A 20,042-nucleotide genomic window follows, 5' to 3' on the forward strand; every position below is an offset into this window, starting at 1 on the left:
GAACAGGAAGAGGGATGTTGATTTATAGTAGGCCTACCAACACTCGGTGCTATATTTCCGTTGGCTAATCTCTACGCTAAAGTCTTGACAGAGCAGGAGCATTTGATTAACTATATCTTAGCTTTTATGCTAATTTATTACACAAAATCATAGGGTCAAAATAGTTTTTGTTCGGACAAAAGTTACGGTCAAAAAAAAAAAATTGGAAAATAAGCATGAGTTTAAATGCTTATAATTATTTAGAACAATTTTTTAGCGAAATAATAGTTATATGTCATATATGTTGTTTAGCTTGATGTTCATGATTATTTTGGATGAATATAATTTATTCATTGAGAGAGAAAAAGGATTTATTAAGGAAATAAAATATATTAACAACAAAACCTGAAGTTTATAAAACTTTGTGGGTAGACATAAAAAAAACCTACATACACAATCACTACCAGCCATCCAGTCCTCACCCCCCTCCTCTCCTTATAAAAAAGAAAACAAGATATAATAATAAAATAAATAAATAGCTAAATGAAACTAAACAAAATAAATCAATGTTTAATCTATTCAGGGCCAAACTGGATATCGAAGAAAAAAATCAAAAATCATTCATCTATTCGATTGTTTATCAAACTGTGGTAAGCGTACCCCTTGGGGTACGCAAAAAAAATTTAGGGGGTATGTGGCCAGCCAGCAACAAAAAAAAAAAACCCTTTACCTCTATTGCAATTTTATTTATATTTTAGCTATAGGTTACGTACCGGTAACTGAAAAGAGGTACTTAAAATATTTTTTAGGTAAAAAGGGTTACAGTGTCTAAATAAATTTGAGAAACCCCTGATCTACTCTATCAAAGATCTAGTGAAATTATTGAAAATTATCTTCTATTTTTTAGGGATTTTAGGACTTATTATTCATAATTTCCACCGCTTTTTGCTCCTTTTCTAAGCTTTTTGCTCCGTTTCTAAATTTACTGAGTGACAATGTCCTGAAAGATACTGCGTAAGAGTGGGAGAGACTTTTCCCTAAGCTTAGTATTTGGATTGAATTAGATCCAGCCGCGTTTAGGACAGGCAAAAATATGTTCATGGTTCAAAACGTTTTCCTCTGCTTGAACATTTCGCTCTAAACCCTCTCGTTCTGCCGCACGCTTCCGCGGTTGCTGAGCAAAATTCATTTGCTGTCAATCTGAAAAAACAACAACGTTAGAAATCGTCTCTGTTTCGCCACCTTGCGCGAACTTCTCAGTCCCAAACGGATCGTCTTAAAGAAACGGAAAATCCCATTGAAAACCGTTCTGCATTCGGAATGGAAAACAGTGGAAGCGGATATGAAAAAGCTGGGCTATAAGAAGAAACAGGAAGAAAAAGGACCAACTAGCACAAATGCTGTTTCATCTTTTTCCCAATGTTTCAATTTTATTATCTGTGTGATTTAACCTAATTCCTTGTGCAATATAGTCAAAATATTTCTATTGAATTAATCTGATTGTTCTTAGTACGACCAAGAACTCATGTAGGATGAACAACCAATTATATTGTCAACGCGTAACTCACCAGGGGTGTGCTGCCATGTAGCCTAGTCCATGGAGCCCAGGGAGGTAGCTACTTTCGCGGCGTGAATGCTAATGTTTTTTATTTGTAATTTTTGACGCTCGTTCCTGATCTTATAGATGGTTTCAAGCTTCTAATACTACGTTAATGTGTTTCTTACTTGATCTATTTTTCGACTTAACATCTAAAATTTTAAATGAAAGAATTAATGCTAACAATCAGCTTCGAGAACGCTTTCACAAAATCTTTACTGAAACCTTCGTCTAGTGCTTTTAGCTGTTTGGGGCAACTATTCTGTTGAGCTGGGGAAATCTATAGAAGCATTCTTTGTATTTGAAGCAATGAGATTGCTAGATATGTTTCTGTCAGTTCTCAGTCAAATCAGTTCAACATAACTGCAATGAGTGCCATCAGTGGCTAATTTTTAACCTCCTGTTCAGATGGTACAATTTAATCTCTCGTGCTAGAGTTTTAGTTGGAGAACTGCAACAATTTATCTGAAAGCGTTGATAACGCTCGTAGTACGTCTATAGCCAGAGTTTACAGGGGCAGATCTAGAGCAAAATCTAGGGGGAAGGAGGCCCAATGGGACAAGGGCACCAATGAGCGAAATCTGGGAATAGTGGCAATGTGACAAAAGTGCCAATAATTGTCCAAATTGACAAATTTATTCTAAAATAAGAATGAAAAAAGAAAAAAAAACAGGGAGAAAATATGAGGGCACCAGAAAAAAGCTTCGGCGGGGGGCAATCCGCTAGTGAGAGTTCCGGTGGCACGTGTTCACTGAGTATGACAAAGAATTTTAGGGAATAATTTTTAGAAACATCTCTACACATTAACTTAATATAGTAAGTAAGTAGACTAGTGATGGAAATCAAATCGACTCAAACCATTCACCCTCCATGCCATCCAAGGAACTCTATGCCACCGGAGGGTTATTTCTTTCCTTTCATATCCATGCTGCTACAACCTATTTTTGTATTGACAATTTCGTGATCTTTAGTTTTCTTGTCCACGGAATACTAAAATTCGGAATATGGTCAAATTCGCTGACGAAATTTTGACGGATAGTGCCTCTTTAAATTTGATTCGTTTGATGGGCAAGATAATTCTTTATACATGTAATTAATTTGTTGTTTTCACTAGATGTACCAGCCAGCGGCCTTTATTTTGCGTCCTACGAGGTGCTCATGCGACTGTTAACCCCTGCTAATGGCGATAGATCTCAATTAAGTCCTATAAGAACACTGTTTGCTGGTGGAATGGCCGGCGTAGCCAACTGGGCTTGGGCTTTACCCCCTGATACAATAAAAAGTCGTCTTCAAACAGGTATGTGTTGCTCTCTGTTTATTCTGAGTGTCATAGATATTTTTAGCTTTATAGGGGGGAGGGTTTCTAAAGATTTCTTTAAAATTATTTAGCTGGTAATAAATTCAATGGGCGTGTATCATGTGGGGAAAGACTAACTTCAATAGGGACAGCCATACCGGTGGATGCGACACTTCAGTTGCGTCGTTACTTCGCTCTCAAAGAACCAAATCTCCGTCTCAGACGAAGGATTCATGCGTTGTGGAATCCTTGTTTTTTGTTGACGGTAAGGATTTACACAATTAATATACCTTGCTGGATCCCGTTTCTGAGCAATTCTGTGCTAGGGTTTTTGCTACTGCATCAAAACATGGAATCAATGCTTCTTAAAATTAAAATTGAAATTTTCCACTTATAGTACGTATTATTTTAGCATATTACAAGACTAAGATTTAGCAAAGAGGATAGAATCTAAACTCAAAAGGTGTCTCATTCTCGTTGATATTTGGCTCTAAAAAGACCATGTCATCTTTTTAATGAATTTTATACTAAGTACCGTCTATGGGGTACTCTGATGATGCATGGTACATAGAAGGCGCTTATCTTCTGCCAATACTTTATGTGCTTTAGGTTTAGAGTGGAATTTAGACTATATTTTAGTTGTTCCAGGAAGATTTGATTTTTTTTTTCGGGGAGTTGGGGAGGGGTCTAAACCCTGCAGTTTTGTAATGTCCATGCGATGTTGAAAGCTTGCATCTGAAATCAATTGTTACCGTCGTAGTATAAGTTTTGGATGACAGGACAGGCTATATTTTAGTCTTTTGTGAAGAAGGTATGATTTTATGGAGATGAGGGGCTAAACCCAAGAGCTCTGTCATATACCGTCAATGTTTGGATTCCTAAAGACCAACTTTTTTTAGTGAATTGTGCATAGGACACCCTGTAATGAAACCTTTAATTAAGCTACCAAACTCACCCGACTAAGGCAAATTTTATCGTCAGTAATCTTGAGTATTTTCAAGTATTCTATCCTTATTCTTCTGAGAAATACGGCCATTTGATTTCTTGAAATTTACTATGCATAAAAAATTTGCTTAAAGAGTAAAAGTCAACTTCCTCCTCTATCAAGGCGTAAATTTTATTAATGACATTGAACTAACTTATTAAGGACCGCCTCCTCAAAGTTTTGATGGTGGAAAACCTTTCAAAAAAATCAAATTGCGCGTTTAGGCTTAAACAAGTAGAATAGTCTTTACTATGCAGTATCTTTTTTTCAGCACCTGAAGGAACTTACAAAGGATGGATGGATGCTTATCGTGCTCTGATCAAAGAAGAAGGACATTCAGCTTTATTTCGGGGGATAAAACCAGTGATGCTTAGGGCTTTCGTAGCTAACGCTGCCTGTTTCTTTGGTGTTGAATGTGCAAGGAGTGCTTTTAATTATTGCGGACTGTAAACAATTGAAAAGTTTTATTACGGGTGGCCGTAACCAGTATATTGATTCAATACTACTAGATTAAGTTTAATCGGGATTTCGCAATGATTGATTTGAGCAGTAACTTACCCTGGGTTCAGACAAGTGACATAAACAAGCAATAGCTAACGTTCAAATAGGAATATAAATTAATAGATTATCCTTTTCTTCTACAATTATGCTGTTTTCAACAAAATATAGCTTTGAAAACAAATAACTTTCATTGCTCTAGTTACCCAATGTTAAATAATGGTAATTGCATGATTTTTTTTTAGTTTTTGCCTGTTTTTTCTACCTCGTTTTAGAATCTTAAATATCTAGTAAATATCTTTTATGCAAAATTTGGTATTTAGCATGATTAATTTTGGTGGCCATAGTTCTGTCATATGTTTTTTTTTCCAAGAGAGGGATTTCATAAAAAAAAAAAACGAAATTTATTACAGAAGCATAGTTGATGCTCAAAATATCTTATAATTCGGCAAAAAAGTTTGCATAAACAGAACAATTTAAAAACAATTAGATATTTTTCCCAACGCCTAAAACAGCCGAATTATGCGAGGAAAATACGATTATAAAAAATATTAAACAGTTCTTTGGCTAATGCAAAATTGTAATTTCTGCATTGAACAAAATCACTGTTAACCAGTATATTTCACACAAGGCTGGTACCTAATCCAGGGTTAAAAACTCATTTAGGAAACTGAACAGATTCAGGTCCACGTTGCTTTAGCATGGCCTTAATAAAAACTAAGAACTCTTAATCCCACAAACCTTGTAGTTACGTTCTCTTGAAAAATAAATATAAAAAGCTTTAAACATCAGTACCCCAATCAATAAAACTACCTCAAGTCGAATAAAAAAGGAAGTGGGATTTTTTCTCGGTAGTTATTAGCCAAAATTTCGTCGACAAAAATTGAATTACTTATAACTACAACACAAATATTGTGTCATCTACTCTTTTCTGGTGGATTAGAATGTGTTCAGCTTCCGACTGTAATGTTTATGATTCCAATCAGAGTGATGATTGAAGACAGATATTTTAAGCTAAAAAAATATGGAACTTTAAAACAATATTACTTTAATTTATGTAAAATTCCACAAATATATAAGGTCTTTGTAGTAATGGAAAATACTCGGGAACAAGTTAATGCCAAATTCTAAGATGTAGGTGTTTCAAAACAAGTTCTTACGATCAACACTGTCCGTTCCTGTAGCCCAAGCTTTGGCGTCAAAATCAAAGACTGGCACTGACCAATAATAAATCTTCATCTTTTTTACATACAGGTATGACTAAACTGTGTTTGGGTTGGGAAGTAAAAATACTAAAAACACAGGATGTCTGAACAGAGGCATTGAAATGGGAGGAGGGCTGAGGGACAGTTTTCCCTAGATTTTTAAAAATACCTTTTGTGTATCTTCACTAGAAAAAAGAAATCAAAAACTCTTGCCACCTCCTCTACATTTTTGCGAATGGGTGCCAACACATGAAAAATACTTCATTAGAAAGCTAGGCCACAGTGTTTTGATTTTAAAATGTCGCTTACACTAGATGGCTGGGCTAAACCTTGTACATTTTTTGGAAACAAGTGCTTTTACTTGCTTATGACTTGTCTTAATCTAGCTTTAAAGTCAGGTTAAAATAAGGTATTTTCTATTCCTTAAAAAAAAACAGTTATAAAGGACTAAGTTTAAAAGAGTGATACAAACGATGATACATAATTTGAAATATCAATGGTAAAGGAGTGACTTTTTCTATGCCTCATTAGATTGAGCTAAATCATTTACCAGGCAAATGTTTAGGTACAAAACAAAATGGTTAATAATCCTTAAAAGTATAAATGTGTCAGCTTCATTTATTGCAGATTCTTTTCCATCGAGACGAAAATATTTCTTTTATGTATTAATATTGAATTGCCTTAGAAGTTAAACGTTGTACAAAATTTAAAGCTATGTCATGCCAAGAAGTTTAGACACGTTGCCAATTAACTCACCTCAAAATTGGCACCCACGAAGATTTTTATGAAGTTTCTTTGAACCCAAATAAACCATTTGTACAATCTTAGGAAAAGAAAAATTGCCAACAAAACTCTTTCTTGAAACATAGCGTTCTAATGCTCCCCGTATTTTAACCTTGCTTTAAGACAATTTAACCCACTGTTTTACTTTAAACAAGATATCGGTAATTTTGTCACTGATTAACTATAATTTATAACGGTTAATCGTTATTATACTCTTGCCATGTGCCTTTTTCATTTGAAGTTCCTGCCGTATGTTCTGCGATATACTCATATCTATATTCCCAGTACGGAATGAAGAATATTTTTGCAAGCCTGGAAAAGTCTTAAACACAGAAGAAGAGCCCACACTTTATGGGGGGATAAGAGTAAGGGCTCTATATTGAAGATTAATGCTAAAAATAGAAGTGTTTGCTAACTGACACTAAACGTATCCTTTAGAAGCAAATTTGTACCAAAAAAAAAAAAAAACATTTTTGAACATTCTTCACACTTGAGCAAAAAAGTAAATGCCTAGAAATTGGTATCAGGAATATTTTTGAAAGCAATACTTGCTGTAAAAAATCAAATCTAGAAATGAATATTCTTTCTGAATTGACAAGGGACTATACCGGTGGTTGCTGTCACCCCTGAAGGTCGAATCTGTCTTTTGGTACTTCCAAGATAATGTTTTAAGACAGTTTGTTAAGCTGTTATGCAGCAGAACAATGCAGTAAGAGAATCATTAGAACACCGTTAGAGATGCGGTAGAATACCCTTTACCTGCCGATCCCTGCTTTGGGGACAGTTTAGCAAACGGGTTTTGCTAGTTACCTCTGAAGCAAGGGACGGATGGGACCTTTTTTGTGATGTGACGGCGAATATTTTCTCGACCTTTTCAAATGAACTTCTAAAAAATTTGATTAAATTCAGCTAGCCATATCAATATTCATCAAGAACTCAATTATCCGATATTGAGTGTAAGAAAATAAACTAATCAAACATGCCCAAACTTATTGGGCGTATATTTTTTACAACAGATGATTGAAGAAGGAGTATTTCCTACCTTAACAATTTTTTAAAAGAAATGATTTGTTAAGTCTTTTATTAAGAAGATTTTTGAACAGAAAGTCATCTAGCTTTCCTGAGCATAATTACTGATATAACGTCGGTAAATGACATTCAAGAATGTAAATATTGAAAGTATGCTGAATATAAATCGGAGAATATTTGAATGAACGAGTAACCAAATTTAAAACTATTTGAGAACCTTATGAGATGTGCTAGGTAACGAATTTTTAATACTTATCCTTATGTATCTTCTTTGTCCGGCTAGATGACAGTTTTTTGTTTTATTTTTTAAGTTGGATATTTAGTAATTTTGAATCATTTGTGTTTTTAACATTTTATATATTTTGTTGTTGTGAGTTCATGGGTTGAATACGATTCAGGTTAGTTTTAGTTTCAAGGCTAATATTTATATTTCAAGTGTTTTTTGCACTATTTTCTTTTAGGTTTTCATCTTATTTTGTAGTTGTCATTGAAATAAAGGTAAAACGAGAGTAATATCGTTAGTAAAAAAAAAAATCGGTATTAGAGGTACACAGGAAAACATTCTGGGGGGATGGGGATCTAAAAGTTGTAAAAATAGGCAAATTACGCGATAAATTCAGGAAATTACGTGTGAAATCGTAAAAATATCGAGATTCTAGGGAAAGTTCCTGATTCGTCCTCTGCATGCATACATGCTTAACTCTTACTGATTTTTTGATGATTCGAAGTCAAAGAAAAGAAAACGCTTTATTTTAAAATGCAAATTTTCTTGAGAATACGGTTGGCGAACGCTGGAATACAGATTTGGTCTGGATTATCAAAGTAATAGTTATTCGACTGAACGTTGCCCATTTAGATACTGAAAAACGCATGTTTCGAAATACTTAAATGATGGGCTATGTACTACAACTACTAACAACTCACTGCAGCACCAAGCCTACTAATGCTAACATAGCTACGCAGGCTCCTCCTTCATCTTAATCTATTCAAAGCCTCCCTCTTTACACCCTTCCCGGAAGTTCCCATTTCCTTTAAATCTTTCTTTATGAAATCCTCCCACCCCAACCGCGGACGATCTGCTTTCCGTTTAGTCATAGACGGCTGGCCGAAAAGGACAATCTTCGGCAATGTGTCATCCTTCAACCGCAGAACGTGCCAACTCGAGCCAGGGCTATTCTACTTTTAACATCTTTTAACACCGTCTTTAATAATACTACCAAGGTAAGTGAAGCTGTCCACCTGCTCAATCTTTTTGTCACTCAACGTCAACTTTTCATCTTCACTTATTCCTAGTCTTAGCAGCTTAGTATCCTTGACATTAATTTTAAAACCTATTCTAGCTCTCTGAACTCGCAAAACCTCTAAAAGTTCGTTCATTTTGCTCACACTTTCATCTAGGATGCTTAAATCATCAACAGAATCAAAGTCGAGGAAAGTTCCTTCCCCCTCCTCCTCCACCATTTGATTCCATGTATTCCCATTGCCTTTCTTGTGATCATCAAAATGATCAATATAAAGGGATATAGAACACAACCCTGTTTAACTCCTGATTTAATACAAAACCAGCTCCTAACCTCATTTCCTACCTTAACCGCAGCGGTGTTATTCTCGTAAATACCACTAATCACTTTACTGTAATTTTCTGGTATACTATACAAAGACAAGACCTTCCCTAAAGCTTTTCTATCAACAAAATCGAACGCTTGCTCACAATCTATAAAACTGAGGACCAGAGGTGTTTAATAACTCAGGCACTTCTCAGTTATTAACCCAAGAGTGAAAATTTGGTCGAAACATCCTTAACCTTTTCTACCGCACTGTTCTTCTCTTATGACTTTGTCTACGGCATCTCTTAGTCTAAGAAGTATCATACTACTAAGTAATTTTCTACCTACAGAGACCAGGCTAATGCCTCAATAATTACCAAACTCACTCTTTATCACCTCTCTTGTACAGTGGTTTAACTAAGTGTTTCCTAAAATCGCTAAGTAATTTCCCCTTTTCAAATTCATAATCTCCAGTAATATTTCTAACCTCAGAGCCACTATATTTAAGAAAATCATTTACCACACTATCAGTAAATGATCCTCATTTTGTTTTTTTTTAGTATTATCGCTAATTCTTCCTCACAAAACAAATCCTTCTCCACATCCAAGGTATTATAAATTTTTTCCCTTTCCTCTGTATCTTTTCCTGGAACTCTATTTCGGTTTAGCACATTCTCAAAGTGTTCTTCCCATCTCTCTTTAATTCTTTTCTTGTGACTAATTGTGGCCTCATTCCTATCTTTTATTGGGGCAATTCCGGATTGACCACCCCCTCTCAATTTATTAACATGCCAGTACAACATTTTACTATTAAGCCGTCTAGCTGCATCTTCCATATCCTCGGCAGTTTCATCCATGGTCTCCACTTCTATCCTCCTTAGTTCATATTTAAATGCTTTCTCCACTTCCTTTATATTTCTTTTGCATTCATATGATCTATCACTCTGACAATTCTTGCACAAGCCCCTTCTCTTGTCTATTAAATATCAAGCTTTTTCACTAATATTGATCGCTGCGCTCCTAACTTTCTTCCCTAAGACGCCATCAGCAACTTCACAAATTGTTTTCCTAAAATTATTCAATCCATATTCCACATTGTCAAATTTTAAACTCACCTGTTTAGTATTCAACTGTTCCTGGAGAATTTTTCTCTAATTCTCATCCTGGAGTCTATCAACATCACAACTTCCCGGGAGGCAGTTATCCTTCTGAAATTTCAGCTGTAAATTTACCCTAGACAATACTAGATAGCGATCTTTACTTTTAACATCAGTAACAGCACTCCTATATATCCTAGTATCTTGTTTTGATCCTGCCAGTCTTTGGTTTGCAATAACATAATCAATAAGGTTTGCTATCTTAAAATCATGTAAATACCATATTAACCTATGGGACACTTTATGACCAAACACCGTATTACCTATAAATAAATCGTTATACATACAAAATTGCAGCAGTCTGTAGCCGTTACTCTTTTCTTTTCCTACACCAAATTTACTTAGACTAGGATATCATCTATCCCTATTTCTACCGACCTGTGCGTTAAAATCCCTTAATAAAACACTATATTTCTACCTGGGACCCTGTCTATTCGCTCCTGTAACTGTAACTAAGGTTCATCTGAGTCACTAATATCTCCGTCAGTCGGTCCTACAGGAGTATATACTCCTATAACTGATACCCTGAACTTTTTAGTCATAAAATGAGCGATTATTCTATTATTAATACCATCCCAGCCTAAACAAGACTTTTCTGCTTCCTTATTCATCATAAGCCATACTCCCTGTCTATGCACTCCATCCTTCCTGCCTGAGTAAATAAATTCTATATCCCCTAATTTCATGCTTCTTACCCCTGGTATATGAGTTTCTGAAACTCCTAATAAGTCCAGTTCGAGAGGTCTGAATTTGTCACTCAAAATTTCGATACGACAGTTACTTTTTAACGTCGTAACATTCCAATTTCCATATTCTTTTAAACATAGAAATTATTTTGGCCTCAGGAAAAGCAATGGTCCCAGATTAATGGGCTATGTAATCCGTGATATTGCAGCATTATTGTGTCAAATAGCAACACAGACCATAGAAGATTTAAACTCAGGCTACGGAAAACAAAAAAAAAGGTACTTGTGTATTATCCCAAACACACTCTAAAAGTAAAGTTAGGTTAATCATAATGAAATATACCAAAATACGATGAAAACGTAATACTTTAGTAACAAAATTGTGGAAACTACACCGAAGAATTATGGAAAATAGGCCGCCTAACCATATATGCCTAACCACATCTATATATCAAATATTTGATTAAAATATACCTGCATCGAAGTTTATTTTAGGAAAACATAAGCTGATTATAACCGTATGCGTGAGGAAAATCGGTTTTACTCAGAGCAAACTTCTTAAGTGTATTCGGGATAATACAGAGGTACCCTAAGAATGTTCTTGACAAATTTTTCCGTTTGGAATATTCTATGAAGTAGGTGATACATTCAACTATCTAAACCTAGTCTTCCTGTTGTGGTATGTACAAAAAATATAATTTTTCCCCGAGTATTACCTAGGCTAGGTAATTATTACCTAGCCTGCTAATGCACTTTGTGGTAATTTAAAGAATCATTATCCAACTTTCTCCTGCATATGCATATATAGTCACTGGAGTAGTATAATACCTACTAATTACCAAAAAAGCAGATGAAAGAAACTCATACTTCTTCGTAATATTTTCATTTTACAGGGAAACATTTTAGGAATCTTCTGCTTGCATCATTATCTGGCCGCCTAGGTTGGAAACACCATATAAATTTTCCTTGGTCATTTGTTACATATACGATATACAGTTTTTAAGAATTTCTTACATTTCGATCCCTTTAAAAAATTTTCGATGACTAACGGACCCTTATGTTCAAAATAAAAACAATATTATTTAAATAAAAATTAACGGCAGCAAACGCTTTACAACAGGTGGACATACCCATGGTGCGACACCCCCTGGGCCCACACTATACATGGCGTAGCGTAAGACAAAAACAACTCCCATATCATTCGTGTCCTCTAGTTTGTTTCGAGCTCTTCTAGAGAGTAAGCAGCTTGGAAAAGCCGTCTTTCAGTCATAGCTGGTTGCGAATGAAATCCGTATTCTTAGAGCCACTGTGAAACATCACGATAAGACTGTGTCACTGTCATCGAGAAAATATGTATTTCTCGACCCATCGTATATTAAATGAATAAAAAATTTTATGATTAAATTGTCTTCCAAAGGCAGATAACTAACAAAGCGTAAAAGTGAATTATTAACAAATAAGGGGTGTTTTCAAATTATTTAGGATCATCAAAATATTCAGAAAGCTCTTTGGTACAAATCGACCTGACGTTATTTCAAGTATCGGTATCGACGATTCGGCAATCGATTCGAAAATCAATATTTCTTCTCAACGGTATCATAACCGATTTTCGCTCATTTTTATCAGTTTACTTGTCAAAGATCGGGCCAAAAACAAGAGAAGTTACTTTTTTAATACCAGTAAAAAATTTGCACGCAAAAGTACATTTACTTCTCGGTAAAATTGGCGAACAATAAATGAAAGTAAATCAAATTAAACGCTTTTTCTGCATGTATTAATTATATAATGCCTATTCTGATGATAGCATATTTTAATGGTTTTGAATTATTGGTGATTAATGCTGGGCAACGATGGAGAGAGTACGCAGTCACTGGATTGCATGTTTGATGGTGTATCAATAAACGAAACAATTCTTTCCATTTTTTAAGTTTCACTATTAAATTCACCAACTCCTTTTATCTTACTTACCCTCTTTTTTATTTCTGCTTATTATCATTATTATTCTTTAGATGAACTTGTTTTGTCACATCTTGACAATCACCTTTTAGTAAGGTGACTGACCACTCCTTATCTCATTAAGCATTGTTGTCTCCACAAAATTCTTGTTTCTTATATTGGCTGTCTACCTACACATCAGATGAACATCTACTAATCAAGAGTGCCGAGATACTATCAAGTAACTAATGACTTCAAACATAGCTTTAACTTTTTTTCCAACTTTATTAAAAAGCGTAAACTTACAACTGATTTACGAAACAAGGTAGAAAACTGGAAGTCTTGGATAAAAGCAGTGACAATTGACATATAAGACGCGTGACTCACCCACATACTGACGAATAGACTTGTTCAGAACTGAAACGACAAAAAAAAAATTAATATGCGTTTCTCGTAAAAAATTGCTTCTTCTACAATTGAAAAATGAATGAATGGTTTATTCATGGCCGTTATAAAAATACGTATAGAACAGCAGTACAAGCGAAAACTCAAAATGAAACAAAACAAAACTTCTAAGACCAAGGGTGTAGGGTGTGGACATAAACAATTTTTCCTACTATGGCAACTATCTTACTACTCCAGAATATGCATCACAGTTTATCATTATAAACGTCTCCATTCTTGTGACGGTTTATCATTAAAATTCACTATTCTAGTTACAGCGGCGATACGTGGATTAACTACATCATTACTATTAGACACAAACGAGTTTCGAGTCCAGGGTGAGAGAGGAAGGAGATATTTTGAAAAACAGTAACAGCATGACCTTATTAGCTTAATGTCTGCGCGAGTAAAAATCCTCCAAAACGGGACGACAAACGGTAAGTCCAGCAGAGCAATAGCATTAAACTATCTTGCAAGCATCAGGCGATTAAATCATATTTTTTTTTCAAGCAATGAATAGAATAGGTTTTATTTGCACAATCTCTCGTAGTCATAAAACTAAATGGCGCTTGTGCTTACAAAAAAAAAGATTAAATCAAACGACGAAAAAATCAGAAGACGAATAGGATTAAATAAACAAATGTTATGCTTTGATACAAAGAAAGGGATGAATGAGTTGGAAAAACGATTTGTGCGTGAAGGAGGTGCTGCTAATCTGTCATTGTTCTTCGACCTAGTACTTCGATGTTTCACTAAAAGTGGTGGTAGTATCGATCTGTGCTTATCACTTCTGAGAAGATATTGGCCAAATTCAAGGATCATACTGAGACGACGCTCTTGAAGGGAGGGACTTTGTAAAGTGGATAATGCTAACTTACATTCAGTAAAAGCATCGCACAATATTACTTTGACTGCTCTTTTTTGTATTGACTCAAGCTGGTCACTTAGGTAAATAGTGTTATTGACTTGTGGGCCCCGTACAGGACATGCATACTCTAAAATTGGTCAAATGTAAGTGAGATAGGCTATCTTAGTTGTGCCACTGAGAAACCAAATCGACGCATTAGTATAAGTGTCCGCATCGCACTATTTGCCTTTTTGATAATTGTATCGACATGAAGGCTCCTTAAAGCAGCTGACATTTGCTTCTTGATATTCGCAAGAAGCAAGGTCCTATTTGCTCGAATGGATCTGCCTTTAGGCAAACCTAGGTAAGTCAACAAAGAACTGGATGTGATGGTCGCATCCGCAACCATAACACACATATCCGAGTAATCTCTTTAATCAAACTTGACGACTTCCAATTTGCTAGCATTGAAACCTAGTCCTATTTTAGCATATTCCTTTCTCAGATTCATAAAGTTCTTTTCTAGACGAGCACCAGTGCGGCTATCATACAATCTGCATAACAGATTATACTTCCGTCGACACTAAAGAGGCTGGCAAAACTTGACATTAAGGTTCTATTACCGCTATATTATACGGATAACGGGCCACAAATGAAACGTCTCTGATTCCCTTATACACTGGGAGCGGAATAAAAACACCAGAGATAACAGGAATTTAAATTCTACCAAGGATTTATGTTCTGTCGGAACTTACCGAGACTGAGAAGTAGTCTGAAATGAAACTGGTCGCGTGAACACGCTGTTATCCTTTCTGACGCTAGTGCAGTCTTAATTATATGTCTAACAGAATTCACAGTTGTAAATCTTAGCAACATAACAATTCTTTCTGATGAAATCCAGATCTTTATAGACAAACAGAACCACGTTCGTAAGGGACACAGATTGGTCAACCAGATTTCAGTTAAAGTCATCAATAATTAACTTCTGCCTCATTGGCCTATTATTCAAGTATGCAGAGAGTTTACTACATTCTTGAGCAAATCGTTTATTCCCGACTCCTCAGCCCTGTAATCAAACTTTAGCTTCGGCCATAGATTACCAGTTCTAATAATTGAGAAAGAGAAAGGGATAGAAAGCAAAATATTTACACAAGAACATGGATTCATAACCATGTTTAAAGAAAAATAATATTATTGTAGTGTAAACATAGAAGAATTATCCAGTAGCATTATTAAAGCATTTGTTCTCGAATACAAGGATTTGACAACCAGGAAAAGTCCACAAAAACTGCAAGGTCACCTAGATACCTAGACATGGCTTGTATCACTTTGTTAAGGGTTTTCTTCTTTTTCGTCTCTTTTACTCAAAAATAAAAATAAAAGTTAACTAAATAAATTAGCTTTGAATAGCTCATTTTCACTGGCGATTTAGAAAGATCAAACCCACGGATCAATAACAAGCTTTGGGACTCGGGCACATACTATTTACAAAATGCAGACAAACAATAAAAAATAGAAGAGTAATTATTGAATTATATTTACAAAAATCTTCAACCCTATTCCAGTTTCAATTTTTAGTGATATATTTTCAACGCCACAAGTATACATGTCGATAAGTAATCATTATCCGAGCAGAGTTAGCACTCAGCCAATGTATTATTCACGCCATCAAAATAGAAGGTATTTACCATTTTCAATTAAAAAGGTCTCCTGTAGAAACATACGTTTAACGAAGTAGAAAAACTCCGTAAGACATAATCATTAAGTAATACATTAATACATTATGCAATACATCATATCATTATGCAACTTAAATGTCAGTTCCGACACCCTTTCCGTCGGCAATGGCTCTGGACGATCTCTATCCAAAACAATTTTCAGATACTTTGTATTGAATGGTCGCGCAGTAGGGGGCACTTAGTAAAGAACAACCAACTAATAAATGTCAAACAAACTACAAAAAAACAATTAGAGAGAAGCCGGATGTGAGCCGGAGATTTAGTTTGTTCGCTTTAGCTTATTCAGTGACAGGAATACAAACAGAGGGGTTTTATTAATCAATCAGCCATGATGATCAGACCGTTTAACTCAGTATAACTAAGAAAATAAAAATGCAATAACGGACGAAACTATAAATTAAAGCTTTTAAGAACTAAAAAAACGTAATATATTCGTATTTTTATACCAATTAAAAACCAACCCGAAACCTCTGAGATTTTATCAGTGCCTACTGAATATACATTTTTAATACAACTTTTTCGCTTTCTTAATTAGAGGTTTTACTCATTATGTACTTTCACTTAATATAAATTAGAAATAGAAAGGCAGTGTAGTTTAATAAATTATTTACGTGGATGATACAATTTATTATATATCGTTATGTGCACCTTTATCCTTCGGATAGAGCAATATGATGTATAGTATATAGATCCCACCACACTTATTGATAGACAAGGGCAAAAGTTCCAAACGTTAGATGTCTTTTTTTCTTTCTATAAAATCAGGGAGATAAAATTTAATTGTCTAGAAGTGACAATTCACAGACATACAAACAAATATTATAGAATACTTACTCGTTTTAAAAATTCCTCGGCACATATTCTAGCACGTGCATTCACAGCCAATTTCATTTCGGATATTTCTTTGTCTATTTCCTCCATAAAGTGGATTACAAAGTCCACAAGCTTATGTTTATACATAGCCTCTGTATGGAAATTTGTAATTAAAAAACTGATGTCGTATCCCTGAAAAAAAAAACTTTTGAAACAGCCTGTGATCTAGGAAACAATGGATGACATACCATAAATCATAATATTTTATATGAGAGCCTTGGATACGTCACCGATAAGCTATTTAAATATATTTTGGCTTTTTTAAAGAAAATCCGAGTATTGTGGGTGGATTGGACCCAGCACATGCAGATATTAATATGAAAATTGGAATAAAAAATGCAAACAGGCAAATCATGTGAAAAAAATGATTGATAAAATCTTGAGAGCCTGGACCACCTTCCCCCCTCTCTAGGCCCTAAATAGCTGGATCAAACATTTTTTGCAGCTTAAAAGCTGCGTCAATAAAAGAAAGTTTTGAATTGGTAGTATAAGTAGCTATGCCCGGGGGGGAGGGGCATTTAAGGTTTATATAGAAAGGGTGATCGTATAAACTTCGGAGGGGCTCATTAGATTACTAATCAGAAGTCTAAGTGCCCTTTTTGAGATTTATAAAGATCGAAGGGTGGGTACCCAACACCCACCCACCCCATACCTCATATTTTCCCGAAATGCATCTGATAGAAATATTGAGATGGCCATTTGTTATAGTAGAAACTTCGAAAACAGCTCATTCAGTAGGAAATTGAAAGGGCCAGTGCCATTTTTTAATAGTTGAAAGTGATTGGAGGGGAACAAAACCCCCTTCCACGTTTACTATCTCCCTAGACATATCCAATAAACTTTTTGAGAAATTATATCTTTGAGGATGACAACTCCCACACAGTTCTCAGGGCAAGAGTTGTGATTTATGTCCTGGGGGCATAAAAGATATATATAGAAAACGTGATCGTATAAACTTCGGTGGGGACTCATTGGATTCGTACTCAGAAGTTCTATTGCCCTTTTTAAGATATAGAGTGATCAGAGGGTGGATATCCCCGCCAACCACATCGTATATGCCTCCTCGCCAGTTTGGCGGCTTTTCCCAAAATGCATCTTATAAAAATTTTCTGATGGCAATTTGTTGCCGCAGAAACTTCGAAAATAGCTCATTCGACTGGAAATTGAAAGGACCAGTGCTCTTTTTAATATTCGAAAGTATTGGAGGGCAATTAACTTCCCTCCAACGCCCACCATTTCCCTAAACACATCCAATCAAAATTTTGAGACAGCCATTTTGTTCAACGTAATTGAAAGGACCAGAAATTATGTCTTTGAGGATGACAACCCCCCCCCCTCCAGCCCTGAGGGAAAGGTAAGCTATGCCCTGAGGACATATAAGGTATATATATTTGACAACCGCCATACCTTCTCAAGACAAGAACATAATTTGCACTTTACTGATAAAAAAAACATGGCTGTGGATTGTAAGTTTAGTATACATATACTGATATATATATTCCTTAAAGTTTTAATAAATTTAATCTATTGAATTTTAAAAAGTTAAAACATTTTAAACGTTCGTTGATTTAAATCATACAATAAATAACCAAGTTAAACCCAAAACGAGTAAAAATTAACATGAATAGGGCTGACAACCCCCATGCCCTCTCAAAACCGGAACATAATTTGCACTTTACTGAAAAAAAATACATTTAAATTGTTTTCACTTTGGTTTACTTGTTTAAAATAGTTTTTCTAGGTATATGAAGTCCTTCCCCTTGCGCTCCAATTGAAGCACGAGTGTATGGTGCCCTTTTTAAGAGTAACTATAGATTGGAGGGTAAGCAGCTCTTCTCTCAAGCCCATTCAGTTTCCAAACGCATTCAGTCAAAATTTTTAGGCAGCCATTTTGTTCAGCATAGTAGAACAGTCAAGCAACTATGTCTTTAGGAATATCAGGCATGTCAACACCCCACAATTATGTAATTGGCCCATTTTGCTTTTAAAAAAATCATAAGGCATTGTGTTTATGGTTGCCAATAAGACACCTCGGAAATATGTCGAGAAGGACTAGGGATCTTAAGTTGAAACTTTTTGGGAGACTACTATTACTAGTTCTGCTCTTACAATTTAAATAAATAAAAAGAGTGTAAGTGCATCCAGGTTTTCAAAGAGCATCAACAGAATCTTTTGAGAGTGATATTAAGTTTTATTTTTCAAGATATTTTCAGAAGCTATAAAATTAAATTCAAAAATATTGTTTGTGTCAGGATTAAAAATTGTTGAAAAGTCTCCCCAGCTAACAAATAGCAACCCATACCATCAATTCTTATTGAAGAAAACAGCAAAGATACACAATATTATTTTTTTTTAAAGACTATTTCAATAAAAAATAAACAGAAATTAATATAGAAAACTTTTTGCACAAGACAAGTTTTTCAAAGGACAGCAAAGAGCTCCATTAAGCCAAGTAAAGTAAGTAAAGGATACGGTATTAGACTTTACAGTCCATACCGGCGGTGCTGATCTCCGTTTCTTGGCCCTTCAGCCAGGAAGTGAAATGGGGGGTTGGGGGCCAGCCATCCTGTGCTTTCGCACACCCTTCCTGTTTACCTTCCCCAGATTTCTCCAGGTACCTATTTAGAGCTGGGTCTACTCTGGCTAAGCTTACAGAGTCACGCCACTGACCCCCGTCCCAAACTGAAGAATTGGGTACACCGGGACTCGAACCCGCGTCCTCTCAGACAAGGGATCCCAAATCCAGCGCACCAACCCATTCGGCCAGGACGGCTTCTTAGTGAAGTGGAGGCCAAGAGTTAAGCCAAGAGTGAGCAAAAACTTAAGTCAGATAATCTTCCAAGCGTACAATCACAAATCACTAGCAATAAACAAATTAAACTCAAAACCAACAGAAATTAAAATAAATAGCGAATTCAAACTCAAAACGAGCAAAAATTAACATGAGTAGGGCTAAAGACCCCAATGCCTTCTCAACGCCAGACCAAAAGTTGCACTTTACTAAAAACAAAATGCGTTTTACAAGTTTTCACCTTTCTTACTTTTAAAAATGAAAAATAATCCAAATCTTAAGGAAAAAATGCCAGTATATGTCAATTAAACTGACAATCCACGGTCATTTGTTTGTTGTTGTTTTTTTTAGTGTAAGTGTCAACATTTATGACTATGCCTTCTCAAGACCAGAACACAATTTGCACTTTACTAAAAACAAAATATGTTTAAAATGTTTTCACCTTTCTTACTTTTATACATGAAAAACTTTCAAAATCTCAAGGAAGAAATGTTAGTATACGTTAATTAAACTGACAATCCACAATCATTTATTTGTTTGTTGTTTTTTTTTTTCAGTAAAGCGCAAATTTTCTTGTCATTTGCGTTGGTCTTACCGTTTATTCTCTCCTCTATTTTCCTTGATAACAGTTTCTGGATGTAAAAATAAAA

General features: G+C 35.2%; 2 protein-coding genes across 4 annotated transcripts in view; one reads left to right on the forward strand and one right to left on the reverse strand.

Moving 5' to 3' along the window:
* The window catches only part of LOC136039315 (congested-like trachea protein), a 68,597-nt gene extending 60,711 nt beyond the window's left edge, over positions 1-7,886 (forward strand). For both annotated transcript variants that reach the window (XM_065722930.1, XM_065722929.1), the window contains exons 6-7: positions 2,691-2,873; positions 4,130-7,886. In XM_065722930.1, the coding sequence (XP_065579002.1) occupies positions 2,691-2,873; positions 4,130-4,308 (362 nt within the window). In that variant the 3' untranslated portion in view covers positions 4,309-7,886. The remainder of the gene's footprint in view (positions 1-2,690; positions 2,874-4,129) is intronic.
* A 5,158-nt stretch (positions 7,887-13,044) lies between these two features.
* The window catches only part of LOC136039317 (actin-related protein 2/3 complex subunit 4), a 291,440-nt gene continuing 284,442 nt past the window's right edge, over positions 13,045-20,042 (reverse strand). For both annotated transcript variants that reach the window (XM_065722932.1, XM_065722931.1), the window contains exons 4-5: positions 16,563-16,733; positions 13,045-13,115 (exon numbers count right to left, since the gene is read on the reverse strand). In XM_065722932.1, coding sequence (XP_065579004.1) covers positions 13,110-13,115; positions 16,563-16,733 — 177 coding nt within the window. In that variant the 3' untranslated portion in view covers positions 13,045-13,109. The remainder of the gene's footprint in view (positions 13,116-16,562; positions 16,734-20,042) is intronic.

The sequence above is a fragment of the Artemia franciscana genome, chromosome 19, assembly GCF_032884065.1.
Source record: "Artemia franciscana chromosome 19, ASM3288406v1, whole genome shotgun sequence".
In the NCBI taxonomy this organism is placed as follows: Eukaryota; Metazoa; Arthropoda; class Branchiopoda; order Anostraca; family Artemiidae; genus Artemia; species Artemia franciscana.